This window comes from Cygnus atratus, chromosome 16, assembly GCF_013377495.2.
Source record: "Cygnus atratus isolate AKBS03 ecotype Queensland, Australia chromosome 16, CAtr_DNAZoo_HiC_assembly, whole genome shotgun sequence".
Lineage (NCBI taxonomy): Eukaryota > Metazoa > Chordata > Aves > Anseriformes > Anatidae > Cygnus > Cygnus atratus.
In genome coordinates, this window is record NC_066377.1 from 2,463,203 (window position 1) to 2,485,551 (window position 22,349).

At 45.1% G+C, this 22,349-nt stretch overlaps 1 protein-coding gene across 1 annotated transcript; it reads left to right on the top strand.

Annotated features, from left to right (window-relative positions):
• The first annotated feature begins 243 nt into the window (after positions 1-243).
• CHRNA4 (cholinergic receptor nicotinic alpha 4 subunit) lies at positions 244-21,917 on the top strand. Its single transcript, XM_035548518.1, has 6 exons — positions 244-754; positions 2,014-2,165; positions 5,807-5,851; positions 5,943-6,052; positions 13,590-14,970; positions 21,331-21,917. The coding sequence occupies exons 1-6, from the start codon at positions 694-696 to the stop codon at positions 21,454-21,456; spliced, it is 1,875 nt and encodes a 624-aa protein (XP_035404411.1). The 5' UTR covers positions 244-693; the 3' UTR covers positions 21,457-21,917.
• The last annotated feature ends 432 nt before the right edge of the window (positions 21,918-22,349 follow it).

Sequence of the window (22,349 nt, forward strand, 5' to 3'; positions counted from 1 at the left end):
ATAACTATTATTAATTAAGAACTGTTTGGGGTTCAGGTGCTATAAAGGTCCCAGGTGGCCCCAAGTCCACCACTTCTGGCTGCAGCCGGGTCTGGATCTTCCTTTTTATTTCTCGTGCTGAAAGTTTTCCTTCCCTGCAGCCCGTTTGCTGGAGTGCACAGACTCCCTCCTCCTCCTCGGCAGGAGGTGGGCAGGTCTAAGCACATTAAATATACAAACACATCGTGCTCCTTCTTTGCTTCGTCAAGTGCCGGCGTTGGCATCGGTGGTCCATCAGCAGCAGAATCTGAGCGAAGGCTGTCGAAAGGGCTGGGGGAAGGGAGAAAGCAGCAGCAGCAGCAGCAACGAGCAAACGGAGCAGGCAAAGCGCCCCGTAGCAGAGGGGAGAGGAGAGCCCAGGCAGGGTGGGCATTTCGTGCTTCTTTACAGGAGCTTTCTGCAGCCCTCACGCATCCCTTGCGAGCACGTGTCCATCTGCATCCCAGAGAAAAGCATCTTTCTAGGAGCGAGAGCTGGAAATCAGGCAGAAGAGAATGGGAAGGATGTAAATCAGCTATTACTGCCTCCCGAAGAGAGGTGAGAGAGGGAGAGGAAGGAGTTCAGGGGGATGAAGCTGGAGGATCCGGAGACTCAGAGAGGAAAAGTTGCCCTGACGGGAGCCTCTGTGTGCTAGAGCCTGAGCTTTGCTCCACAATGGGATTTCTTGTGGCTAAAGGAAACCTCCTCCTCCTGCTGTGTGCCAGCACCTTCCCCGGTAAGTTTGAGAGGCTTTTCTTCCCCTGCTCTGCTCTTTAGCTCTTTTTCTCCCTTAGCCCTCTCTAAGGCATGCTGCAAAGCCCAGTCCCTTTCAGCAAGGAATTTCCCCCACTCCTGCATCCCCCTGCCCTGTTGTAGCAGTTCACCTAAAAATATTGCTCTGCTGAGCAGTGCTTTGCTTTTATTTTCTGCTCCTTGCCGGAACAGATGGGAAAAGGGTTAAAGCTCAGTGTGGAAGGGGATGGGGGGAGGACACAGAGGGGCTCAGCCTCTGCTTCTTGCCTGGGCTTTTCTCCCTGGGTGAAGTGTGTTAATGTGTCTCGGGGCGATAGCTGTGGCTGGGGAGAGTGCAGCCAGCTCTCAGCTAATGCTTCCCTTTGTATAATCCAGGGCAGGCTAAAGACTAAGTAGGAGCCATATTCCACGAGGGACGTGGGGAGAGACCCTGCTCCCTCTCCCCTCCATCCTTGGTGGAGGATGCGTGTGCATGCATCCTGCACAGGGGTACAGCCCCCAGCAGCCCCCTGAAGAAGGGAGGATTTCATTTTTAGTTACCAGCAGGCACCACTGACAGCTCCTGTAGTGAACGTGCACAGTCAGAGCTGTTCCTTGCAGCATCCAACTTTTAAAGTATTATTGAGGGAAACTGCACTCTTGTGCAATTTCTGCTCTCCCCTTTCCTCTTCCTTCACCCACTGCTTTTGTGAAACACCAGCTATGAAGCTCAGTTTGAAGAGCTGAATTTCAACCTCTCCTTTATTATTATTTTTTTTCCGATGCATTGGATGCCAGTTTTCATGTGTAAATTTGTTCCGAGGTCCCTATCCCCCAGCAGTGTTTGACTAACAAGGCTGCTTTCTCCTTTTTGTCTTACCCTTCACCTATCCCCCTTTACTGCTTGCAGACTTCACTGCTAGAAGCTTACCACAAAGTGGCCGTAAAAACTAAACCAGCTTCAGGGGATAATGACCCATGTGGTGGTTTTAAAGTCATTTCAGTGATGCCCCACAGGATTTGGCCACAGTGGGTGAATGGAGGGAGAAATACACGGCAATGCCTGGGGGAGCAGGTAGGCAGGTCCCCAGGGTGGCATCACCCTACCGTGTGTCCCTCCTTGGGGACATCCCTGGGGTCCTGGTAGGAGAAGGCTCTGCTCCCTGCTGTGACTGGGGGTGGGCTGGGGTGATCCTGCACCTCACCCTGGGATGCACAGCAGCTCCCGTGCCTCACCCTGCCCTGCCCATGCCATCCCCGCAGCCTTTGGCCACGTGGAAACCCGAGCCCACGCGGAGGAGCGTCTCCTGAAGAAACTCTTCTCCGGGTATAACAAGTGGTCCCGCCCTGTCGCCAACATTTCCGACGTGGTCCTGGTTCGCTTCGGCTTGTCCATCGCTCAGCTCATCGATGTTGTAAGTGCAACCCATTTGTGCAATGAGCAGACAGGATTAACGGGGTTGGGGCTCGGGGGGATGCTCCAGGTGCATGTTGGTTTTGCAGGCTGGTTCAGGGTCAGGTTGGGAAGCCTTTGCTCTCAGAAGGAAAGTTATCACACAGACAGCTCTGCTGGAATGAGATGACTTCTGAGAGTAGCTGGTCATCAAACTGGATCCTTTGTTCTTCATTGACTAGAGCCAAAATCCCAAATTCCTTACCAAAACCAGTAGGACTGATCACAGCACAGCAGTGGAGCTGCTGGTATAAGTGCCAGAGGGTCCTGGCTAAGGAGAAAACAATCAGCTGATTTAGAATTTAAGCCATAATTGTTAACACTAATTGACACAAGCTAAGAGGAATAGTATTTTATACATCTCTGGAAGATAGCTGGCCTGAGGAGCTAGCTTCTGCAAATGGAAGTTTTGAGGGTTGTTAGCTGCTCTGGCAGATATTTACAAAAATTATTCCTGAATGTTTGCTTAAATAAAGTCACACGTACAAACTGTGTGTGCTGTGTACAAAACGGTGTGGTCTGCACTCTGAGCTGATATGTATTGAAATGGTATTTAAAGGATTAATCTCTTACAGTGTGTTGGGATCAAGTGTCATAAATAGAGGCGATTCCTGCAGGCCGAGGGAAGCATACACACACACACACACATCTAGCTTGTGCACGTCTTGCTCCTGTGTGCCTCTCTCAGTCCTTGTCAGCACAGAGTTGGCACAACAATTCTGTTGGTGCCCTTGAACATCTCTTGCACAGGTGTTGGTCATGCCTTTGGAGGTTTCTCTCTGTCACTTTTTACTGTACTCCTATGTCAGATGAAAAGGCAGTGATAAAGGAAAGTATGATGCAAATTAAGGACATTGTTGGTGCAGGCCAATCGCAGCAGATGACTCTCTACACTTTGACTTTTTAGATAGGAGTCATTAAACTGGAGAAAAAAACTTTTAGAAGTTCTCTTAAAGAAGATGAGATTTTTTAGTATCTAGATCTCATCCATGAATGGCTGAAATACCCAAGATAAACAGAAATCTTAAATCATCCTTGATACTTTTTCCATACTTAGTGCTGCTGGAGCCTGCCCATTTCCTCCTGGCCACAGGAGCCCTCCTGAGACAGTCAAAGCCTCTTTCTCAATGGTGTGGCATTACGACCTTCATTCTCAATGAATCCCAAAATATTCAAGCTGAATATTGTCATTGGTCCATAGAGGCTTACAGCATTGTAGTTTTATGGGAAAAAATAGACAGATTTTTACAGGGGAAAGAAGAACTTGAGGCTGCTACATCTCTGTGAGAACTAGTCCAAACACAATAGGCAGCCAAGTGCCAGAGCAAGCAATAAATGAAAAATGCAACAAGCCCCAGAGCTTTAGAGACCTTAAATGCAAAAGAAGTGCAGCTAAACTGGCGTGGGAGGTAGGAAATCGAAGCCACCAGTTGCTGGAGAGTTGCATGTCCTCATGCACAAGACACCAGCTTCCAGCTCTGCAGCACAGAAAGGGCCCTGCGGTCCTCCCCTCCCTTACGTCAGCCTGAGGGATCCGGAGCTGTTTGCAGTTGCTAATGTTGAAGTTGTTCGGCTCTCATCTGAATAATTGATAAGGGTGAAGATGAGACATTAGTGACTGTGAAGGCATGAGAGACTTTCCATTATGCAGCTGCAGAATCGCGGAGGGGTGGGATCGATACACCTGCTTCGTGGTGCTTTTCCCAGCCTACTGGAGGAGAATTAATCTTCTTAAAATCATGTCAGTGGTTAGAAGTGCAACCACCAGGCAGGCTTGTGCCAGGGCTGCTGAGAGGAGAGGTCTCATCCCCTCCAACATTGGGGACAAGTGACCCCCCTGCCACCTCAGCACTTTGACTGTCTGTGCCCCTTCCCAGCAGTGACAGTTCTGGTGCAAACCCCGGTGCAATTGTTAGACCCGGAGTGCAGCTCCCAACAACAAGAAGTCTGAAAGAGAAATCAGAGCTGTATTCAAATGCCAGCTCCCGCTGACAAAAGCTGGGATGGAAACGAAAATCAATGTGAAACTTGACAGCCCCACATGTCCTCAGCTCACCCCGTTGTGCTGGGGGTTTTCTGAGATGAGGTGGTAGGGGATCAAGCACTTGTCTGGGAGCAACCACTGAAAAACACACCTGGGCTCCTCAGATCATGTCTCTGTGGGGCTTTGTGTGCTGTGCTCACCCTGAGGAAAAAGGCCAGGCCGTGCAGCTCCACCACCACTGCACCCTGCAACCCCCTGCGAGAGGAACCCACAGGACTAGAGCCACCCTTCTCTGGGGTCAGGATGGCAGAGCCCTTGGGTGCAGTCCAGAGGTGGAAAACAGGCAGGAATTGCCACAAGGATCAGCACCCAGACAGTAACAAGGAACGTGGTGGAGACCCTTGGGCACCTGGCTTGCAGTGGTAGGAGAAGCAGGGTGGTCCAGAGCAGGGCATGGCAGCCCCCACCAGTGGCAATCCCGATCTCCCACCCAAGGAAGTAGCTGGAATTTTCCTTCCTTTGTTGCTCACTTGAATGTTTTTTTTTGTATTCCTCCTTCCTCCTCATGCTCCTGGTCCCCAGCCCCTGGATGAGGATATCTCCTGTTGGGTTTTGCACTTGGTGCCACAACTGCGGTGAGGAGGCTCAGCGAGGGGGAGGCATAGCCCCGTGAATCTCCCAGCTTTTAGTGTTCAAACTAATCCTGAACTGGCACAAGAGCAAGGTTAATGATGAGCAGCTTGCGTCCAAATGAGCCCTGTCAACTGAGCTGGTTTTGTTGCCAGAACAAAGAGAGAGAAAAGAAACAAACATACAAACAAGCTTTGAGCTCTTGGACTAAACTCTGCCCTCCGTAATTCATCCTGGTTATTTACACGGGGTTTGTAACTTGTGTGCAAGGCAAGAAGCAAATAATAATCAATTCTACTATGGTGCTGCCTCACACTATTTAAAAGTGTATATGTAGTTCTACCTTCTCATGCTATATCTATGTAGAGGTGGAAAAAAGCCTACAAATTGACACCATGGGTATACACAAGGCTGTCCAAGGGTTATGTGTCAGCAGAGTAGCTCGGTTTTGTTCACAAAATTCAATCCGTGGTGCTCTAAGTTTGTGTGTTTTGCAGAAGGAGAAACACCACTGGGATTCATGTTTCCAGAACTGTGCTCACTGATAATGTTACACAGACAAACTAAGCACTACTTGACGATGACAATGAAAATTGTAAGCAATGTGCACATGTGAGTGAAAATAAAAATGCCCAGCATCCTCTTCCATCAGTGCTCAGGACAAAACTGAGCTGAGGAGCTCTTCCCTCTGCCTGTCCTCATCATCCTAGGCTGAACCCATCAGCACCCAGGAAAATCCCAGTAAATTCAAGTCAGTCTGCTTGCAAGATTGCGTCGGTGCAGGCTCAGCTGTTCAGTGGTATCAGACAGCTGTGCCCTGTCCCGTGTTAAATGACAGAAACATCTGCTCTTTATTTCCAAGATGGAACTTATATTTATTGCAGAGGTGATTTAGAATTACAAAAATTAAGTACAATTAAGAGAAATGTAATGCGTTCCTTGGGGCACTTCCCCTGCTCCTGTAACTGATATCTGATCTTGCATTTCAGGATGAGAAGAACCAAATGATGACCACAAATGTGTGGGTGAAGCAGGTCGGTGCACCAAAATATGTGTTTTTCCATGTTCCATTTCAGTTTTTCAATCTGAGGTCTCCCAGGTTTGTAACTGCCCTGTTTTTGGCAGGAGTGGCATGACTACAAGCTGCGCTGGGACCCCCAGGAATATGAAAATGTCACATCCATCCGAATCCCCTCGGAGCTCATCTGGAGGCCAGACATTGTCCTCTACAACAAGTGAGTGTGAGCACTGTGGCCAGAAGGCAAACCCATCCTTGCAAATTTTCTCTGCCTGTGGCATCAAGGAGCTTCTTCCAATTGTCCCTCCTTATTTAATTCTCTTTGGTCGAGGTCTAAGTAGAGTCTCATAATATCTGTCCTAAATTCTCACAAAATCTGTCTCAGATGTGCCATAAATACCATGACTAACATTCATCACGAGGGCTTTGTTCACCAAACGACGCTTTCTCTAACAGTGAGTTATGTGGGGGATGCCAGGTACTGTTTTCTCTTCACATGTTGGAGAGACAATTAATCTGGATAGGAGCTTTCAGTCCCTTTCAGCTTCATTTCACCAAGGAGCTCTCCCCTCATTCATCACCAGCAACTGGAAAAGCCAATTACCAAGACGGGCTTAAATAAGGCAAATATGCCCAAAAAATGTCAGACTTGCATGTCTACAAATACAGGTTTCAGGTCAAACCAATGGAATTCTAGAATTATTCCTAAATAGGTATTTTCTCCTGATCCCAAATGCTTGAAATCTCTCTCTTGCATGGACACCTTGCAGGGACCAAGTGGTCGTTTTCTTTCTTTCTTTTGCAGCTTGCTGATATTCTTAGAAAGAGTGTCCAAGTGCCAGGACTGATTTCTCCTTTGCTTATCACAGCAGAGTTCTCCATCTCCTAGGGTGCAGGATACCCCAAGCTGCCTCCCTGCACGGGCTCCAGAGAAAACACTTGCTGAGAGCATCAAATAAACCAATCTTTGTACGTGGCTAACACTCAGACAAAACACTCAGAACAGAAGCCAGGCTCATTTCTAATAAGCAGTTGCCTGGTTCTGATATAATTTTGCTTTTGTTTAAAAAAAAAAAAAAAGCGCTGAAGGAAAAATCTGTCTGGGGGATTGCGAGCTTTGGAGACTATTGAAATTGTTATCTTTCCTGTTAGCTTGCCTCTGATCCTCAGTGGTGTGGTAATTGTAAAACGTTTGGAAATCACTAGAGATTAGGCCACTGGAAATTACTAGTTCCTAGTCACTTGGACCTTCCCATCTTACAGGAAAGAGTGCGAATATGATATGACAAATGCCTCATGTTGCAGCCAAGAAAGGTGTTCACAGTTTCCAATGGACAAAAAAAAAAAAAAAAAAAAAGACTTTGTCCTTCTCATTGTCTAATTACTGACAATGGTATAGATTAAAAAATCTCCTCGTCTGTGGGATCTTCATGGCCCCTACCCCCTTGGCTCAGCATGCTCACTGTGGCTGACGGAGCATGGGCCATGCAAGGGGTGCCCTAGCACTAAAGAAGGAAACCTCAGCATCCTGCTGCATCCCTATGGTAGGTAGCAAGTCTTTCTCTCCTGGTGCCCTACTACCACGCTGTGAAATGTAGTGCCCCAGACACCTAAACTGAAGCTACAACTCTCCCTTTATCCATACTTATCATCAATAACCATGCATTCTCCCGATGGTTGTCATGAGTCTATCATACATTTTTAATTGCTTTCTTTATCCATGAATTAAACATGGCTGTAGACGCCAACCACTAGCCAGTCAGTAATGGTTTTCCATTAATTCTGTAGCTCTTTAGTGCTATATTTGCCCATGCTCTTTCATATAGTGTCAAACACGTCTTATGTAGCCTGCTTTCTGCCCCGGATGTACTTTTCTCTTCCATCTGGCTTCTTACCAAACACATCTGAAGCTGCAGTCATCATCTTAGTTGCACTACTCTAACGATCCGGTTTCACAGTTTTTAGGGGTTGCATGGCAAGGGCAAGGCAGGGCAAATTTGGTGCAGGCAAGGGAAAACATGTAGCCTGAGGGAACATCAGGATGAGATTCTTCTGCACGGCGCCTCACCAACTGCTTAACCCCACCATGCTTCTCTTTTTTATGTTTCTCATTTCAGCTGGAAATGTTTTGGGAAGGTTTTGCAAAGATAGTGAATAGTCAAGGGTGATACAAATAAAGCCTCCCTCACATATTTTATATATTGTTTAGAGGCAATTTCGAGTCATATAGATAATTCTGCATGACTAACACCAACAGAAATGTCTGCATGGACCTTGGTGGAAGAGAGAGAGTGGCCACACTGGCCTTTTATACTCTTCAAGCTTTTGAATGTGAATTATTAACTGCTTACCATGTACTCTGGCAGAACTATGATGTTTCTGTTTGGGATGATATCCTTTGGAAAAGAGAATTTCTGGACAGGAGATTACATGAATGCCTCTCCTGTTTCCATGTGGGGGAATATATAGAAATGGCAAAATTTAAATTGATTTTAGATTTACGTTGTTAGGGAAACCTAACCCCTTGTTGTAAATTATTCTCATATCTAAGCTCATTATTATCAAAAACTTCCATTTATCCACTCTAGAGGCTCAAATTAAATCAGTAAACTCAGCCGGTTTGGCCTAGAGAGTGTATGTCGTTGTCAACATTCATAAGGAATCTAAAACCAAATTAATATCCTACAGGGAAATTAATATGCTGCTGGGTTTTCAGGCTTGATGAGATAAGTTCCAAGACTCTGTAAATAGTCTCTACTAGATGTGACAAAACATATGTATAACAGAGGAATGTGAGTTAATAGTGAAATGACAAAGCCTCTCTTCTTCTCTGCCAAGAAGGCCAGCTGTTCTCTATCTGAGGCTGTAAAGGCTCTTCAGACACCACCAAATCATTTACAAATGGATTATCTAATCTTCTGCATCGACTTTGTTTCCCATTCATGAACGGACTTTAAACACACTTTAGTTTTCCTGTGTATATTTGAAGTAAAAAAAAAATATTTTGGGGGGTCTAATCGGCCCCTGAGGCTGCGTTTTGATTTTTTCACTGCTCCACCATTGTGTTGAATGATTCAAATCCAGTACATCATTGAAATTTCAGAGGAGAAAACCCAGAAACAGGAGGTTTGCAGCCAGTGGTCCAGCTGCTGAAGAGGAATGCAAGAACATGTCCTTGAGCCTAACGGATAGACAGAGAAATTGAAATGTGAGCTTCACTGGCTAACTTTCAAGTAGACACACGGGATAGCATTGTAACATTTCTTTTCTCTACCCTGGTGATGGTAAAACCTGGGAAAAGGCTATTGGAAACATTCAGACCTCATCATTTACTTTTTCTCAATACTTTCTGGTGTTAACTGTTCCAAAAAGAAAATCCCTGCCTTAGTCTCCATAGTCACAAAAAAAAAAAAAAAAAAAAAAAAAAAGAGAGAGAGAGAGACAGGATCATGCATGATGTGAATGCAAATAAATATTTCAATCATTAAGAGGAGGAAATATCTTCAGGAACTTACCCAGTGATAATATGGACAAAAAGGATTACTGTACTGGGTTAGAAGTTCATCTGGCAGGCAGCTTTTGAAAATCATGAGAAAGCAAAGAGTTCTTTGAACTACACTGTAGTGGCTTGTTCTTTTGAATTGTACTATGATGTTTGCAACTAGTGAGCCTTATGGAGTAACACTGGCTTCCTGACTCATCTCAAAGCTGTTTGAAAGAAAAATGCCAAAAAGTGCCCCAGTCTAACCTTACAAATGTTGGAAACATTCTTGACATTTTTCTTCATTTGTGTGCATGCTTGCCTAGATATTGTCATTTTGCACCAGATTGTACTTATAATAGGCCCATAATTGCTACTTCACACTTAAGCTTTCCTGATTCTCCTGGGAGTTTGAAATATTTTTAGAGAGGAATTATCTCTGTAGATGTCTTTGAGATTTGCCACCGAGCTCTTTCCTGTAATACACGAACCGATAGAAATCTCCAAGAGGGGTCTCTCTCATGGGCTGTTGCTGAGTTAGCATCTAAGGCTTTCTTCTGCCATAATGTTCAGGATGGAGCCAGTTTTACTTCCAAAATGCTGATAAGGATGCTTGGCAAAAGGAATATTGGAAGCAAAAGCACAAATCCAGTACTCTTACAGCCTTCTGAGAAACTTGAGCCTATTTCATCAGTGTAGCGCAACCACTTCTGGGACAGATGCTTATTTTACTGAGGAATTATTGAAATTTCTGTAACCAATGATTTCCCAACATCTGAGACAAGCAAATGTTGGGATGAGACCTGCAGAAGTTGACATCAGTGCACAGACACCTCCATCTATGCACCCAAGATCTGCATTGACACATCTGCTTTGTACCAAGAGCAGGTGCCAAGAGCCTGGATATATTCAAAATCCAACAGGACAAGGTCCTGAGCACCCTCTTGTAACTAACCCTGCTTTGATGAGAGAATTTGATCTTCTCCAGAGGCCCTTACCAACCTGTGAGTTCAGAGCAATCATTTTGCTAGTGAAAAATAATTGCTGAACATTCAAAAATTCTTTGATTTGCCTTTGGAGCATTTTAATCTGAACATTACGGATGCATCTGTTTAATATCTACAAAAAGGGTGCAGAGTTGATATTTTAATGGGGTCTTGAAACCCCTTTTTTTCTTGGTTACTGTTGTTGGATGAAAAATGCTTTAAATGAGGACATTCTAGCTATATCCATACATGGATATAGCTAATTTTCAAGCTTTTAAAGCTCTGTTTGGATTTAAATTGTATCATCAGAAATTAAAATAAATGTGTGCCTCATTTACATGCATTCTGAAAACATTTAATTTCGTGAGACGATGTATCTCCCAAATGCAGGGAAAATAGAAACTGGCAAAAAAATCTCCATCAGCAGAGCTTTCTAATGAAATGCAGTTGATGGCTGCCAGTAAAACAATACCATCCTTGAACCCTTAGAAACTCAGAAGATTTTAGAAGAGCAGCCTTTATTCCAGAAATGAGGAATCAAAGGCTGCAGAACACAGCAGCACTATTTCCATCAGAAAAGGAACAAGCAACTCTCTTCTCTTTATTGGTGTGCACTGTTGTATTTGACATGAAAATACAAGAGCTCCAGCACTTTACTGACAGATTTTTTCAAGCTGTCAGGTCAGGGTAATCAGGAGAGCCTGACTATCTTAATTCTCAAGTTCTTGTTGTGACGTTTACCTTGCGCTCACTCCTGCTTCCAAACGGCTTTTCATGACAACAGTCACAACACAATGGTGTAGACTGAATGAGGAAAATGTGCTACCTCTACAAAGGAATGACTGGAGATTTTCCCTGCAGATCTCCCACCTACCTGTCTAAGGAATCACTCGCGTTATGCAGTGACAGTTGGCACAGCTTGGCCAAGAATGGTGCAACAGAGCTTTCCACAAGGAAACAGGGTTTCCCCAATCTCATAAGTGCAGACTTCATTTATAGATAGTTTTCGCAGCTTGATACCTTGGAGAGATTGAGGAAAGGCTTTTGGAGACTGTCAACAGATGGGTGACCTTGTTTGCTCCTTCCCTCACGTCAAGGTAAGCAGAATGAGAACCCTGCATCGGCAGCACGCCAGCAGGCACAGCTTCCAACTCAGTAAGCATATGCTTGAAGGTCCAGTGTGGGTGGCAAGCCTGGGAAAATAGGAAAATAGGCAAATATATATATATATATATACACAAAGGGTTAAGACAACTGCTAACACTACCTTTGCACAATATAGCTGGCCTAGATACCCTCTATCCACAGCAGCTTCTTAAAAATTGCTCAGGTATCTCTATACGGAACTGTAGTGAGAAGTCCAAACATCCCCAGTAAAACCCATCTGAGGTCAGGAATTACTTCACAGCCTTGTTATGTGGCTAAGAGAAAAGCAGGAGGATTCCAGGATGTTTCATGGCCCCTCACAGTCATTACCTGATTCCCAGCTGCAAGGCACAGTTGTCTTGGATCTGTTCCCACCATGGCACTGGAGGCAAAATCCAGCGTGGACAGGAGGGCCGCAGCTGTCTGCAGTAGTGTGTGAGGTGAGGACGCAGGCTGAGCCTGGGCTGTTGGGCAAACAATTAAAAAAAAAGTCTTCCTCCTCAAAGAAGCAGCTCAGTTGCTGAAATAATTGGCATACAAGCTCTGCAGCATCCCTCTGGTTACAGCTATGCCTACAGAAGAGAGGCATGTGGGTAGGCACGGGAAGATGGCAAAATTGCCAGACAAGACAGTTGTGGGAATGAAACACAATGTCTGCACAAAACAGCTACACGATACATAGGGGAATTATTATTGTTCCTGGGTGGGCTTTTAGCAAGAGGTTCGTGCCCTTTTCCAACAGCCTTAAAAGGGATAAAGAGGCACCCATATTGTTTACCCAGCCACTTACATACTGTGCTACCTGAGAAAGAAACAATGGTGAATGTTCATTATCCCTTTGCTGTAATATAAGTCCAATTATAAACGTATTGTTCCATTAATGAACAATTTAATCATGCCTCTGAGATCTCATTAAATGCTGAATTGGATTCCAAATTCCTATTGAGATTTAGAAAGAAAACCACCAAGAACAGCAAATGCTGGAATGTCTCTTGCTGTGCATGTTTCGTGTCTCAATCTGGCTCTACAGGGCAGGCAAAACCCAGGAGGAAACTAGATGGTTTTCATCCAGAGAAAGCAGTCCATGAGTGTAAATTAGATATGAAAAAGAGTCAAGAAAGGAGTTAGGTGCATGGTACAACATATAGAATAAAAGATAATGGTGGTTTTGCCTTGACGCCTTGGGACAGCAGTCTGGGTTTGTACATATTTATAGCTTTTCTGTCAAAAAAAAAAAAAAAACTTGCAGCAAAAAGCAAATATTTTCTATTATAGCAGCAAGATTTGAGTTAAAAAGCCTAGTTCATATTACACAATCATTCTGGGTTTATTTTTCCATGAATTCCAGCAAACTGGAAAATTGTTTCAAGAAACAATTATCTGGGTTGTGATCCTGGGGATCAGGGGCATTTCCATCTCTGCCTGGGTATGTGTTAGACAGCTCACTAAGGGCCAGATCCTGCCAATCTTTCCCCAAACGATACGCGCTGTCCCTGAGGTCCCAGCACCAGGACCAGGCCTCAGAGTTCCTTGGTCTCCCTCTTTTCTCTGACTTTGAAGTTTTCTGATATAAAATCTTGTTTTGTTATCCATGCATCTGATATCAGCATACAGTTCTCAATTGAGCATCCCTGTAAAAAGACACTGAAAATGGCAGCTCTCTCCCTGACGGGGAAATCAAGAGATTAACTGCTATTATTCCTATTGATATAACACTCTTACTGTTTTCCATGTAAAAGACTGAATGATTACCCAACACTCTCATTTATAGTGGCTGTCACAATTAATTCTACAGAGCTCACAGCCACACCGCCTGGTTCCTCCCACCTCTAAAGCAAAGGAAACTCAACCCTCTCCAGGACATTTATGGGAGACCTTCGAGGAAAACTTGTGTGCATTTACCTCCAGGGCATGGCTTATGCAAGGCAAGGCCTGACATCTGTATGCAAATCCAGTGCTTGCATAAGCCAACAGAGTTCAAAAACCACTGGGTAGGGTGGATGGATCCAGTGTTAGGGCATGATGCATCTCCCAGGTGCCCTGAGTACAGTTTTGGAAGCCAAGCACTAAATATCGTATTTCTTTAGAACTGAGAAGTCTCAGACAACTGTAGTCTCTTTCTTTCTTCTCTTTCTCCCCAGTGCTGATGGTGACTTTGCGGTCACCCACCTGACCAAGGCTCACCTCTTCTATGATGGGAGAATTAAATGGATGCCACCTGCTATCTATAAAAGCTCCTGCAGCATCGATGTTACCTTCTTCCCCTTTGACCAGCAAAACTGTACAATGAAATTTGGCTCCTGGACGTATGACAAAGCCAAGATAGACTTGGTGAGCATGCATAGCCATGTGGACCAGCTGGACTACTGGGAGAGCGGGGAATGGGTCATCATTAATGCTGTGGGCAATTACAACAGCAAGAAATATGAATGCTGCACAGAGATCTACCCCGACATAACTTACTCCTTCATTATCCGGAGGCTGCCACTGTTCTACACAATCAACCTGATCATCCCCTGCCTGCTTATCTCCTGCCTGACTGTCCTGGTCTTCTACCTGCCCTCTGAGTGTGGAGAAAAGATAACTTTGTGCATCTCCGTGCTGCTATCCCTCACTGTGTTCCTGCTGCTCATCACGGAGATCATCCCTTCTACCTCCTTGGTCATCCCCCTGATTGGGGAGTACCTGCTGTTCACCATGATATTTGTCACCTTGTCCATCATCATCACCGTCTTCGTGCTCAACGTGCACCATCGTTCCCCGCGCACCCACACGATGCCTGACTGGGTGAGGAGGATCTTCCTCGACATAGTCCCACGTCTCCTCTTCATGAAACGTCCCTCTACGGTGAAAGACAATTGCAAGAAGCTCATTGAATCTATGCACAAAATAACCAACTCACCGAGACTTTGGTCCGAGACCGACATGGAGCCCAACTTCACTACCTCATCTTCCCCCAGCCCCCAGAGTAACGAGCCGTCACCCACAGCTTCCTTCTGTGCCCACCTCGAGGAGCCAGCCAAACCCCAGCCTATCTGCAAATCTCCTTCTGGGCAGTACTCCGTGCTACACCCAGAGCCTGTACAGGTGACCTGCTCCTCTCCGCAGCCCTCACGCCACCTCCTGAGTGACACCCAGACCACATCCATCTCCAAAGGCAGGTCGCTGAGTGTTCAGCAGATGTACAGCCCCAACAAGGCAGAGGAAGGGAGCATCCGCTGTCGGTCCCGAAGCATCCAGTACTGTTACCTGCAGGAGGACTCTTCCCAGACCAACGGCCAGTCCAGTGCCTCACCAGCATCCCAGCGCTGCCACCTAAATGAAGAGCAGCCCCAGCACAAGCCCCACCAGTGCAAGTGTAAGTGCAAAAAGAGCGAGGCGGCCGGCACACCGGCTCAAGGAAGCAAGACTCACAGCAACAAAGGAGAACATCTCGTCTTGATGTCCCCAGCCCTGAAGCTGGCAGTGGAAGGGGTTCACTACATTGCAGACCACCTGCGAGCAGAAGATGCAGATTTCTCGGTGAGTATGCTAACTTAGCCTGCTCTCCTTGGGTAAGCCAAAAATCACCTGCTAAGGAAGCCCCTCTAAACACGAGGGCTATGAAAGTATACTCAGTAAGTATAATCATCATGGTTCCTGGACACACTGGCGCTATAGATATGAACAGAGAGTTTGTCCTTGGGGTCTTGGCAGGCATGTGGGCCAAGCCACGCTCTGGGCTGCTCTAGAGCAATAAGGTTCTCCAGCAGTAAAGAAAGAGGAGTAAAGTTGTTGTCAAGTAGGACCAGCTGTAAAAGACAATAGTAATCCTCCCCCCAACCCTTCTTCTTTTTTGGGGTGTGTAGGAGGGGATTTAATTTGTTTTCCTTTTTAGGGGATCAAAATGTAGCTAGAAAAAAAAGAAATCCTTTAGTACTCTAAAGCCTGAACCATTTTAAAACACCTCTAATTGCAGCCAAGGATGTGATTTTAATTGAGGCCAGAGGGCACCTTGCAGAATTGGGCTCCATGCCGTGATTCTTCTACAGGGAACAGCCAGAGGAAGTGCCAGCGTAATTTGTTGTTGTCCCATTCCTGAGAACAGTATCAGCGAGTGCACTTTGACGTTGGTTGTGACAGCGTTGCCCTGGCATCCCTGCCTTGGTAGTTCAGCAGTTCACAGCCCTGCTCTGAGCACGAGGGGTCACATCACAGCTCTGAGTTATGCTTTCAGTTTTTTTGTAGATAAAAGCCAAAAACTGTATTATAATGAGATAGAGCAGAAACAGAATCCTCCCTGGAAGCCAGCTGTGCATGCTGACCTTTCCTGAGATGGTCAGGCTCTGACCTGTGCCTCCACCAAGGGTGAGATGTCTCCTGCGAGATGCTGAGTGCCGCTGACCCTTGTGAGCAGTCAGGGAACTCAGGACCTCAATGGAGCAGCCCCTTCACATTGCTGTGCATAAAAACCCTTTCCCAACATTACTAGTTGGGAGCAAAAAGCCCCTCATCTGTAGGAAGCAGCTAAGATGGAGAGAGAGAGAACAGAAAAGCAGTGATCTGATGGGAACGTAGCAGACTTCTTTATAGCTGAGCCTCTGACAGACAGGGAATTCGCACTTGGTTTTCTATTCAGCATTGACTGTGGTTACTGAGCCTGGGAAAGCAAATTCCCAAAATAGGCTGAGGCTGTGGGAAGCGCGTAGTAGCGTGGGGATGTTGCAGGGTATGTTTAGCTCTGCATGCTGCGATTCCTCATTAGTGGACTTCCATGGAGCAGTTGGCTCTGTTTGTGGGAAGGCGGGTGGGCAGATGGGCAGACAAACTTCACACTTACTCTCAGGGGGTAAATATGGCTACAAATAGAAGTAGAGGCTGAAAGAATTTATTTTAGTGGAGATGGTGATGCACATACAAATGCCACATCCTATTACACCTCACTGCTCTGCCCCTACAATACTATGGATACAGCATGCGAGCTAATTATGGTCATACTGAGGAAAGCCACAAGCTTTTTCCTAAAGAAGACATTATTTGGGTTTCTTAGAGGTACCAGTCAGCAACAGTACCTTTTCAGCTGTTCTTACAGTTCGATTGTCTCCAGATTTACAGTCAAAGCAAGTCGCAGTGCTTTTACGCAAGACTTCCTGGGCTTGAAGAGTATCTTTATATTTGCATTTTTCACAGCACTGAGCACTTAGCAGCAGCAACAAAGGATTAAGTGCTGCTGTCCATTTATGTGCTCCTTGGTGCCACAGTTTGAGAGGCCTCTGCTCTTTAATGTATTTCGCTCCACAACATCCCTTTGAGGAAGCAGCTGTTTATTCCTCATTTTGAGGAGTGACAGCCAAACCACAGGGATGAGATGACCTGTTCAAGGTCGCAGAACAAAATTTGTGGCAGTGAAGGGCTATGAACCCCCTCCTTCATTACTTGACAGCCCGGCTCCCTTTTGTGGGCTAAAATATTCTGCAAGCACATTAGGACTTTGGGAATTAAACTCTGCTCTCTCCGACTGGTAATAATAAGAAGTAAACCCATGGAAGTCAATTGATTTTAACTCACATATTTCCCCGTGGTGCAAATGAAAGAATAATACATCGACAATACTTCTCCTTTTGATTGATTCTCTTTCTGCTAAGCTTGTTGATATCAACAAGAACTAGGCTGATGAATATCTTGTGTTCTTTCCTTTTAATCCATCATTGCAACTTTCTTCAAAATGAAAATGGCCTCCAGAGTCTTACACCTTCTACTACTCTTGCCTCTTGAACTGAGGCAATTAACCCAAGGAGAAAGCTATTAGACATAAAAAGCAGAAGAAAAAGGGGCAATTCTCTGGGCTCTAAGCAGACCTCTTGCCAGGACAGCCTGCGAGCAAAGGCACCATGAAAACCGCCAGCAGTGAGTGGAGAAGGGTCACCCTGGCACCGTCGACGTCCCGGGCTCCCTGGAAGAGTGGGCTCCCTGCCACAGCTTTCTGTTCTTTCATAGCAAATGTGGTCTGCATGATAGGCAGAGGTTGGGTTTTCAGATCTGGGGGAATAATTACTGGCCCTGACTTTTTTTTTTTTTTTTCTGGAGGAAATGTGCTCTCATGGAATTGAAAATTACTGTAGGGAGCAGAGATGATCTAATAAAATAAGAATTTATTGAGGAAAAAAAAAAAGTACTCAAAAATTTGCTATCATCTTAAAATCAAATTGTGGCATTTCTACCAGAGACAGAGGTCTCCAACAAACCCCTCAGCAGACACCTCTCATGCAGCTGCAGCCCTGAGACCTAGCTCAGTGCTTCTTGGGTGATATTTTCAGACACATGTACCTTCGCAGAATGGGAGCAGAGCTTCTTTTAAACTTTCTCTTTTCTAAAGCACCATTGCCACAGGGGCAGTGTTTCTAAATTAAAAGTAAATAGCTCATTTAATTAAGTGCTTCAGCAAAGAGAAAATGGGAAATGCAAGAGGCAGTTGTTTGTTACAAAAAGGTATCTGCAAACAGCACAAGCACAACAGCTTGCTGGGGGAAATGCAAGATGGAATTGTCCTAGCATATGATAGAAATGCCATTAGAAATTAATTGCAGGCTGAGAAGCAAAACAAGTTGCATGTCACACAAAAGCCAAAATAAGCACACACCGTCTGGAAAGCCTCATTGTCCTCGTGACTGTGTGCATCTCAAGACTACTCTAATAAGAAGTCTTTGAAGACAGCTTAAAAAATAAAATAGGAGATAAAATAGCTGAGGGGGAGGGAACACAGGATAATCTCACCGGTTTATTTTTAACAAAGTACAATAAAACCCCTCGGGACTGCTCTAATCTGTGTTAGAGGCTCTGGCTCCTGAGAATCAGATGTCATTTGGGGGTCCCCAAGGCACCTCAACCCTCCCCTCATACCCTGGGGCCCAGTGCCCTATTCCCACTGCTCGGACCTGTGGGCAGCTGAACCAAGAAAGAGCCACAAATTCCCTGATCTTGCAGGAATTTGGGGGTGGAGATGTCAGCTGGTTTCTGCCCCTGATCCTTTCCCGAATACAGTTTTGAGTGAGCCTCTTAAAAACTAATCAGAACACAGCTCAGGAGTTGGGACGGCAGATGTTGGCAGCTGCATAGATGCTGCCATAGAGGTCTCCGTGGATCACGCTCCACGTGGGATGCTGGAGAGTTTCTGTCACAGGGAAATGCTACCAAGCTGTCAGAACACAAAACAAACCAAAACCCAGACCATTTGCTTTTCCTCCTCCTCTTCTTTTCATTGTCTCTCTGTAACACCTCATTCCATCCCTCTGTGCTCTTGCTCTGAAGCTGGATACTGATTTTGCAAACTTTTGATGCACTCCCAGGCACCATTTTAAAGATGGGCTGAGTATTTCTATATACACCACATCTGAGAGCAAATCTCAGTTGGACTTTTAAAGTTGTTTCTCTTCTTCCATTTCCCCGTTCCTTTCTCAAAGAGAAATTCATCTAGTTTATTTCTTTTCTTCAAGTGATCTACACTTATTTCTACAAATACAAATATTCAAAAAAGCCTATTTTGCCAGAATGGGGAATTATTTCTCTCAACCCAGCTTTCCAGTCGGACATCAGATGGCAAATTTCAGATTTTTCTTACACACTGGCTGCTTCATGAGATGCTAAACTTTTAAATATAGTCATCCAGAGCTTGCTTAGCTGGCCTTCTCACCAGAAATTTTAAGCATCAGAGACTCACTCCAACTCTCAGCAAATGATGAATAGATCAGAAAATTGGTACAGCAAAAGGGAATTATCCACTGTGACTTCATCCTTGGGATGAGAGAATACCTTTTGATTTCAAGGGCTACTATTTCTTATGATTACCCTAATGACAGAAAGATGTGCTCATTTCCCCCATGAAGATAACTACCTTCAGGATGAGCCTCAATTTTTATTTTTATTTTTACCTTTGTCGAATAGTAAAGACCTGCTAACTTGATGTTATTTTTAAAGTGAATAAAATTATCCATTGCATGAAAATATTTAGCTGATTCTTACACCTCTGAGAATGTCCAGGGATTCCTGAAATTTAAGATTCTTTGTTCAGAGGACAAATTATGGGAAAAAAATAGCATGTCTCTGCGTACTGAGCCAAGGAGCTAGAGCAATACTGTAATCCTTAAAGGGAGTTCACAAGGCAAGTAATGAGGGAGCAGTTAAAGAGCTCACTGTTGGCATTGCTTCAGCTGAGTGCTATCGCTGCTGAGGCACAGAGTGAAGACGGGTGCTTTGCAAATACACTGGATGATTCATGACGGGTTTATGAAGGGCTCAGCAAGCCAAAATGAAGAAAATTCACATACGTTATCTGCAAAGAATAGTTTTCTTAGCACAACAAATCATCACGTTTGTCCCAGAAGCCAGGGCTGTATATTCTCTCCCTCTGACCCATCATGATTCCTGTGTACCATCCACAAGATGTAAGATAAACTTTAGTGGTGCATCCATGACTGAAGAAGAAAGGGAAAACTCAAGGTGAGTTTAGGTGAGTTTACAGAGTCTGTGCTGTGCTCAGAGCTTGCTTGTTTGGTGCTGGAAAATCATAATATTTTAGGACCTGAAGTTGCCACTATACCTGTGAAAATATCATCTCCTGCAAATGGCTATTTCAGTGATATTTGGACTGCTTCCTTTACCAAAATGATCATTCAGCATTATCAGCAATTCCTTTATATATATATATATATATCTCAAACAAGGTCTCTTACAAAAAAAATATATATATATATATATATATATATGCTGGGTTACTCACTTATTAACTGTGTTTAAAACAAATCTGGGATCTGAGAATGAAAAGGCCTGCACCATTAGTGCTATATTATTATTGCACTGCACTTTTCATGCATGCTACAGTCCAATATATGCAGCAGCTTTGGGCACAGTGAAGCTCTGTTTGCTCAGGATCTCAGAACAGTGGGTCCAGTAAAGCAGCCCCAGTAAAGTGCAGCATTGGCTTCGCTCTCTCCTCCTTACCACCACACTCCTGATTTTCTGCAGCAACGACCACTGGAGAGGTTTGAGCTAGCCCCCGCTGAGCTGTTTTCCCTAAAGAGGAAGGCAGCCTCCCAAACTTCAGCCCAGAGCTCAAGGCAACATCAGGGCTATTAATCACCGAGTGGTACATTGTAGGGAATTATAATGGCTACAGCCATATCAAATAAAATTTCACCATCTAATCAATCCTCTTCCTGGGAAAGAAATTAATAACAGCAAAGGCATAAAAGAAGTTTTCATACGTATGTGGTTTCTTACTTGATGAAATATCCATTTACAACAGGTCTTGCCTGCTGGTATTAATAAGTACTAGATTTCCCCGGGGAGGAATTGCTGGAAAATCCTCCCACAGCAAGACAAAAGTGGAGAAAAAGAAGGATGAGGAAAACCACTTCTTTTATTTGCTGGTTCATTTTCACTGCTTACTCAGCCAAATCTGTAAATCCCTTCACAGAATGAGTTTGGGTTCATTAATCTGTAAGCAAATCTGTTTACTAGCACGAAGAAACGAGCAATTCCTTTTCCTCCCTCAGCTTGAATCTCAGCCTCATTTACACACCCAGTTACAGCTGTTGCTCATGGAAAATGGGATCGTGAGTGTGCAGACAAGCTGAATTATCTACAGGCATACGTCATCCCTGGGGAGCTCTGAACAGGGCTTGCAATCGCACGAGCACACCCACGCAGCCTGGGAATGTCTCCCATGCAGGCGTTAGAGCAAACCTTTGCCATTGTACATGGCCATTGCATGTAAGTGAGATCCTCCCCTCCTATCTGAGGACTTAAATTAAAATATTGCCTTCAGGAATAAAGCACTATTAATCTTTAAACGCTATTAATCTCAATTAAGCCTCAATAATCGGCCTTTCATCTCTGTCTTGCCAGGTGAAGGAAGACTGGAAGTACGTTGCGATGGTCATTGACAGGATCTTCCTCTGGATGTTCATCATTGTGTGTTTGCTGGGAACTGTCGGGCTCTTCCTCCCACCGTGGCTGGCAGGAATGATCTAAGCATAGCCACAGAAAGAAGAAAATCTATCCCACTCTGTGGATTTTTCTTCACCTGGAAGGAGATGAGCAGAGAAATGGAGCCAGCCCTTTGAATAATTTACTGCGTGTCTGCACATGAGTTGTTCCAGAGCACTCTGGGAACACTTTCCAAGGTCACATGTTTTGCCGAGCCATTTTCATCTCCTCCATCTAATTTCGGGGAAAAGTTCTCATTAAAGATTGTACATAGCATGGTGGCATTCATTGGCATATACTCAGCAATGTAAGCCCACGAGCTTGCTCCCTAAAGCAGCACCAACAGAGGCTTCGTGTATCCAAAGCAGCCCCTGGCAGATCAGCTCTGCTCGTCTTCAGAGCTCTCCGCGTGCCCTGCCTCGTAACCTTGCCCCGTCCAGCTGAATGGTTCAGGACCGCGTGTCCCTGTACGAGTCCTTTGATAAATAAAGCTCCAAATTCGGGATACCTGTGCAGGGTGTGTGATGTGCGTTCAGGGGTCAGCTGGCACAGGCAGACAGGCTGAAGGAATTGCTCACTGCAGCTCAGTCTCTCTAGGACCAAAAGGGATCATTAGCCCCCAAAACACAGTGGTTGCAGTGATCGTATCGACAGAGCTTTCTTTGGCCAACACCCTTCAGAAGCCATGGGGATGAGGGACATCATCAGCAAGTGAGGATCAGGCAAATTAATGGAGTGTTTGGTGCTGAGTTTCAGATCATGTTTGTAGGATTTTGGTGTGCTTTCATGGGAAATTTCCTGGATCCCAGTTCTGGCTGCTGCTGAATAGCTGGGAATCACCCTGGGCTGTGAAATCCTTACTGTAGGTAGGCGATGTGGTTGGTGTTACACAAGAGGTGGGGAAGGCACGGCAGAAATCCGGGACAGTGTGTTAGTGT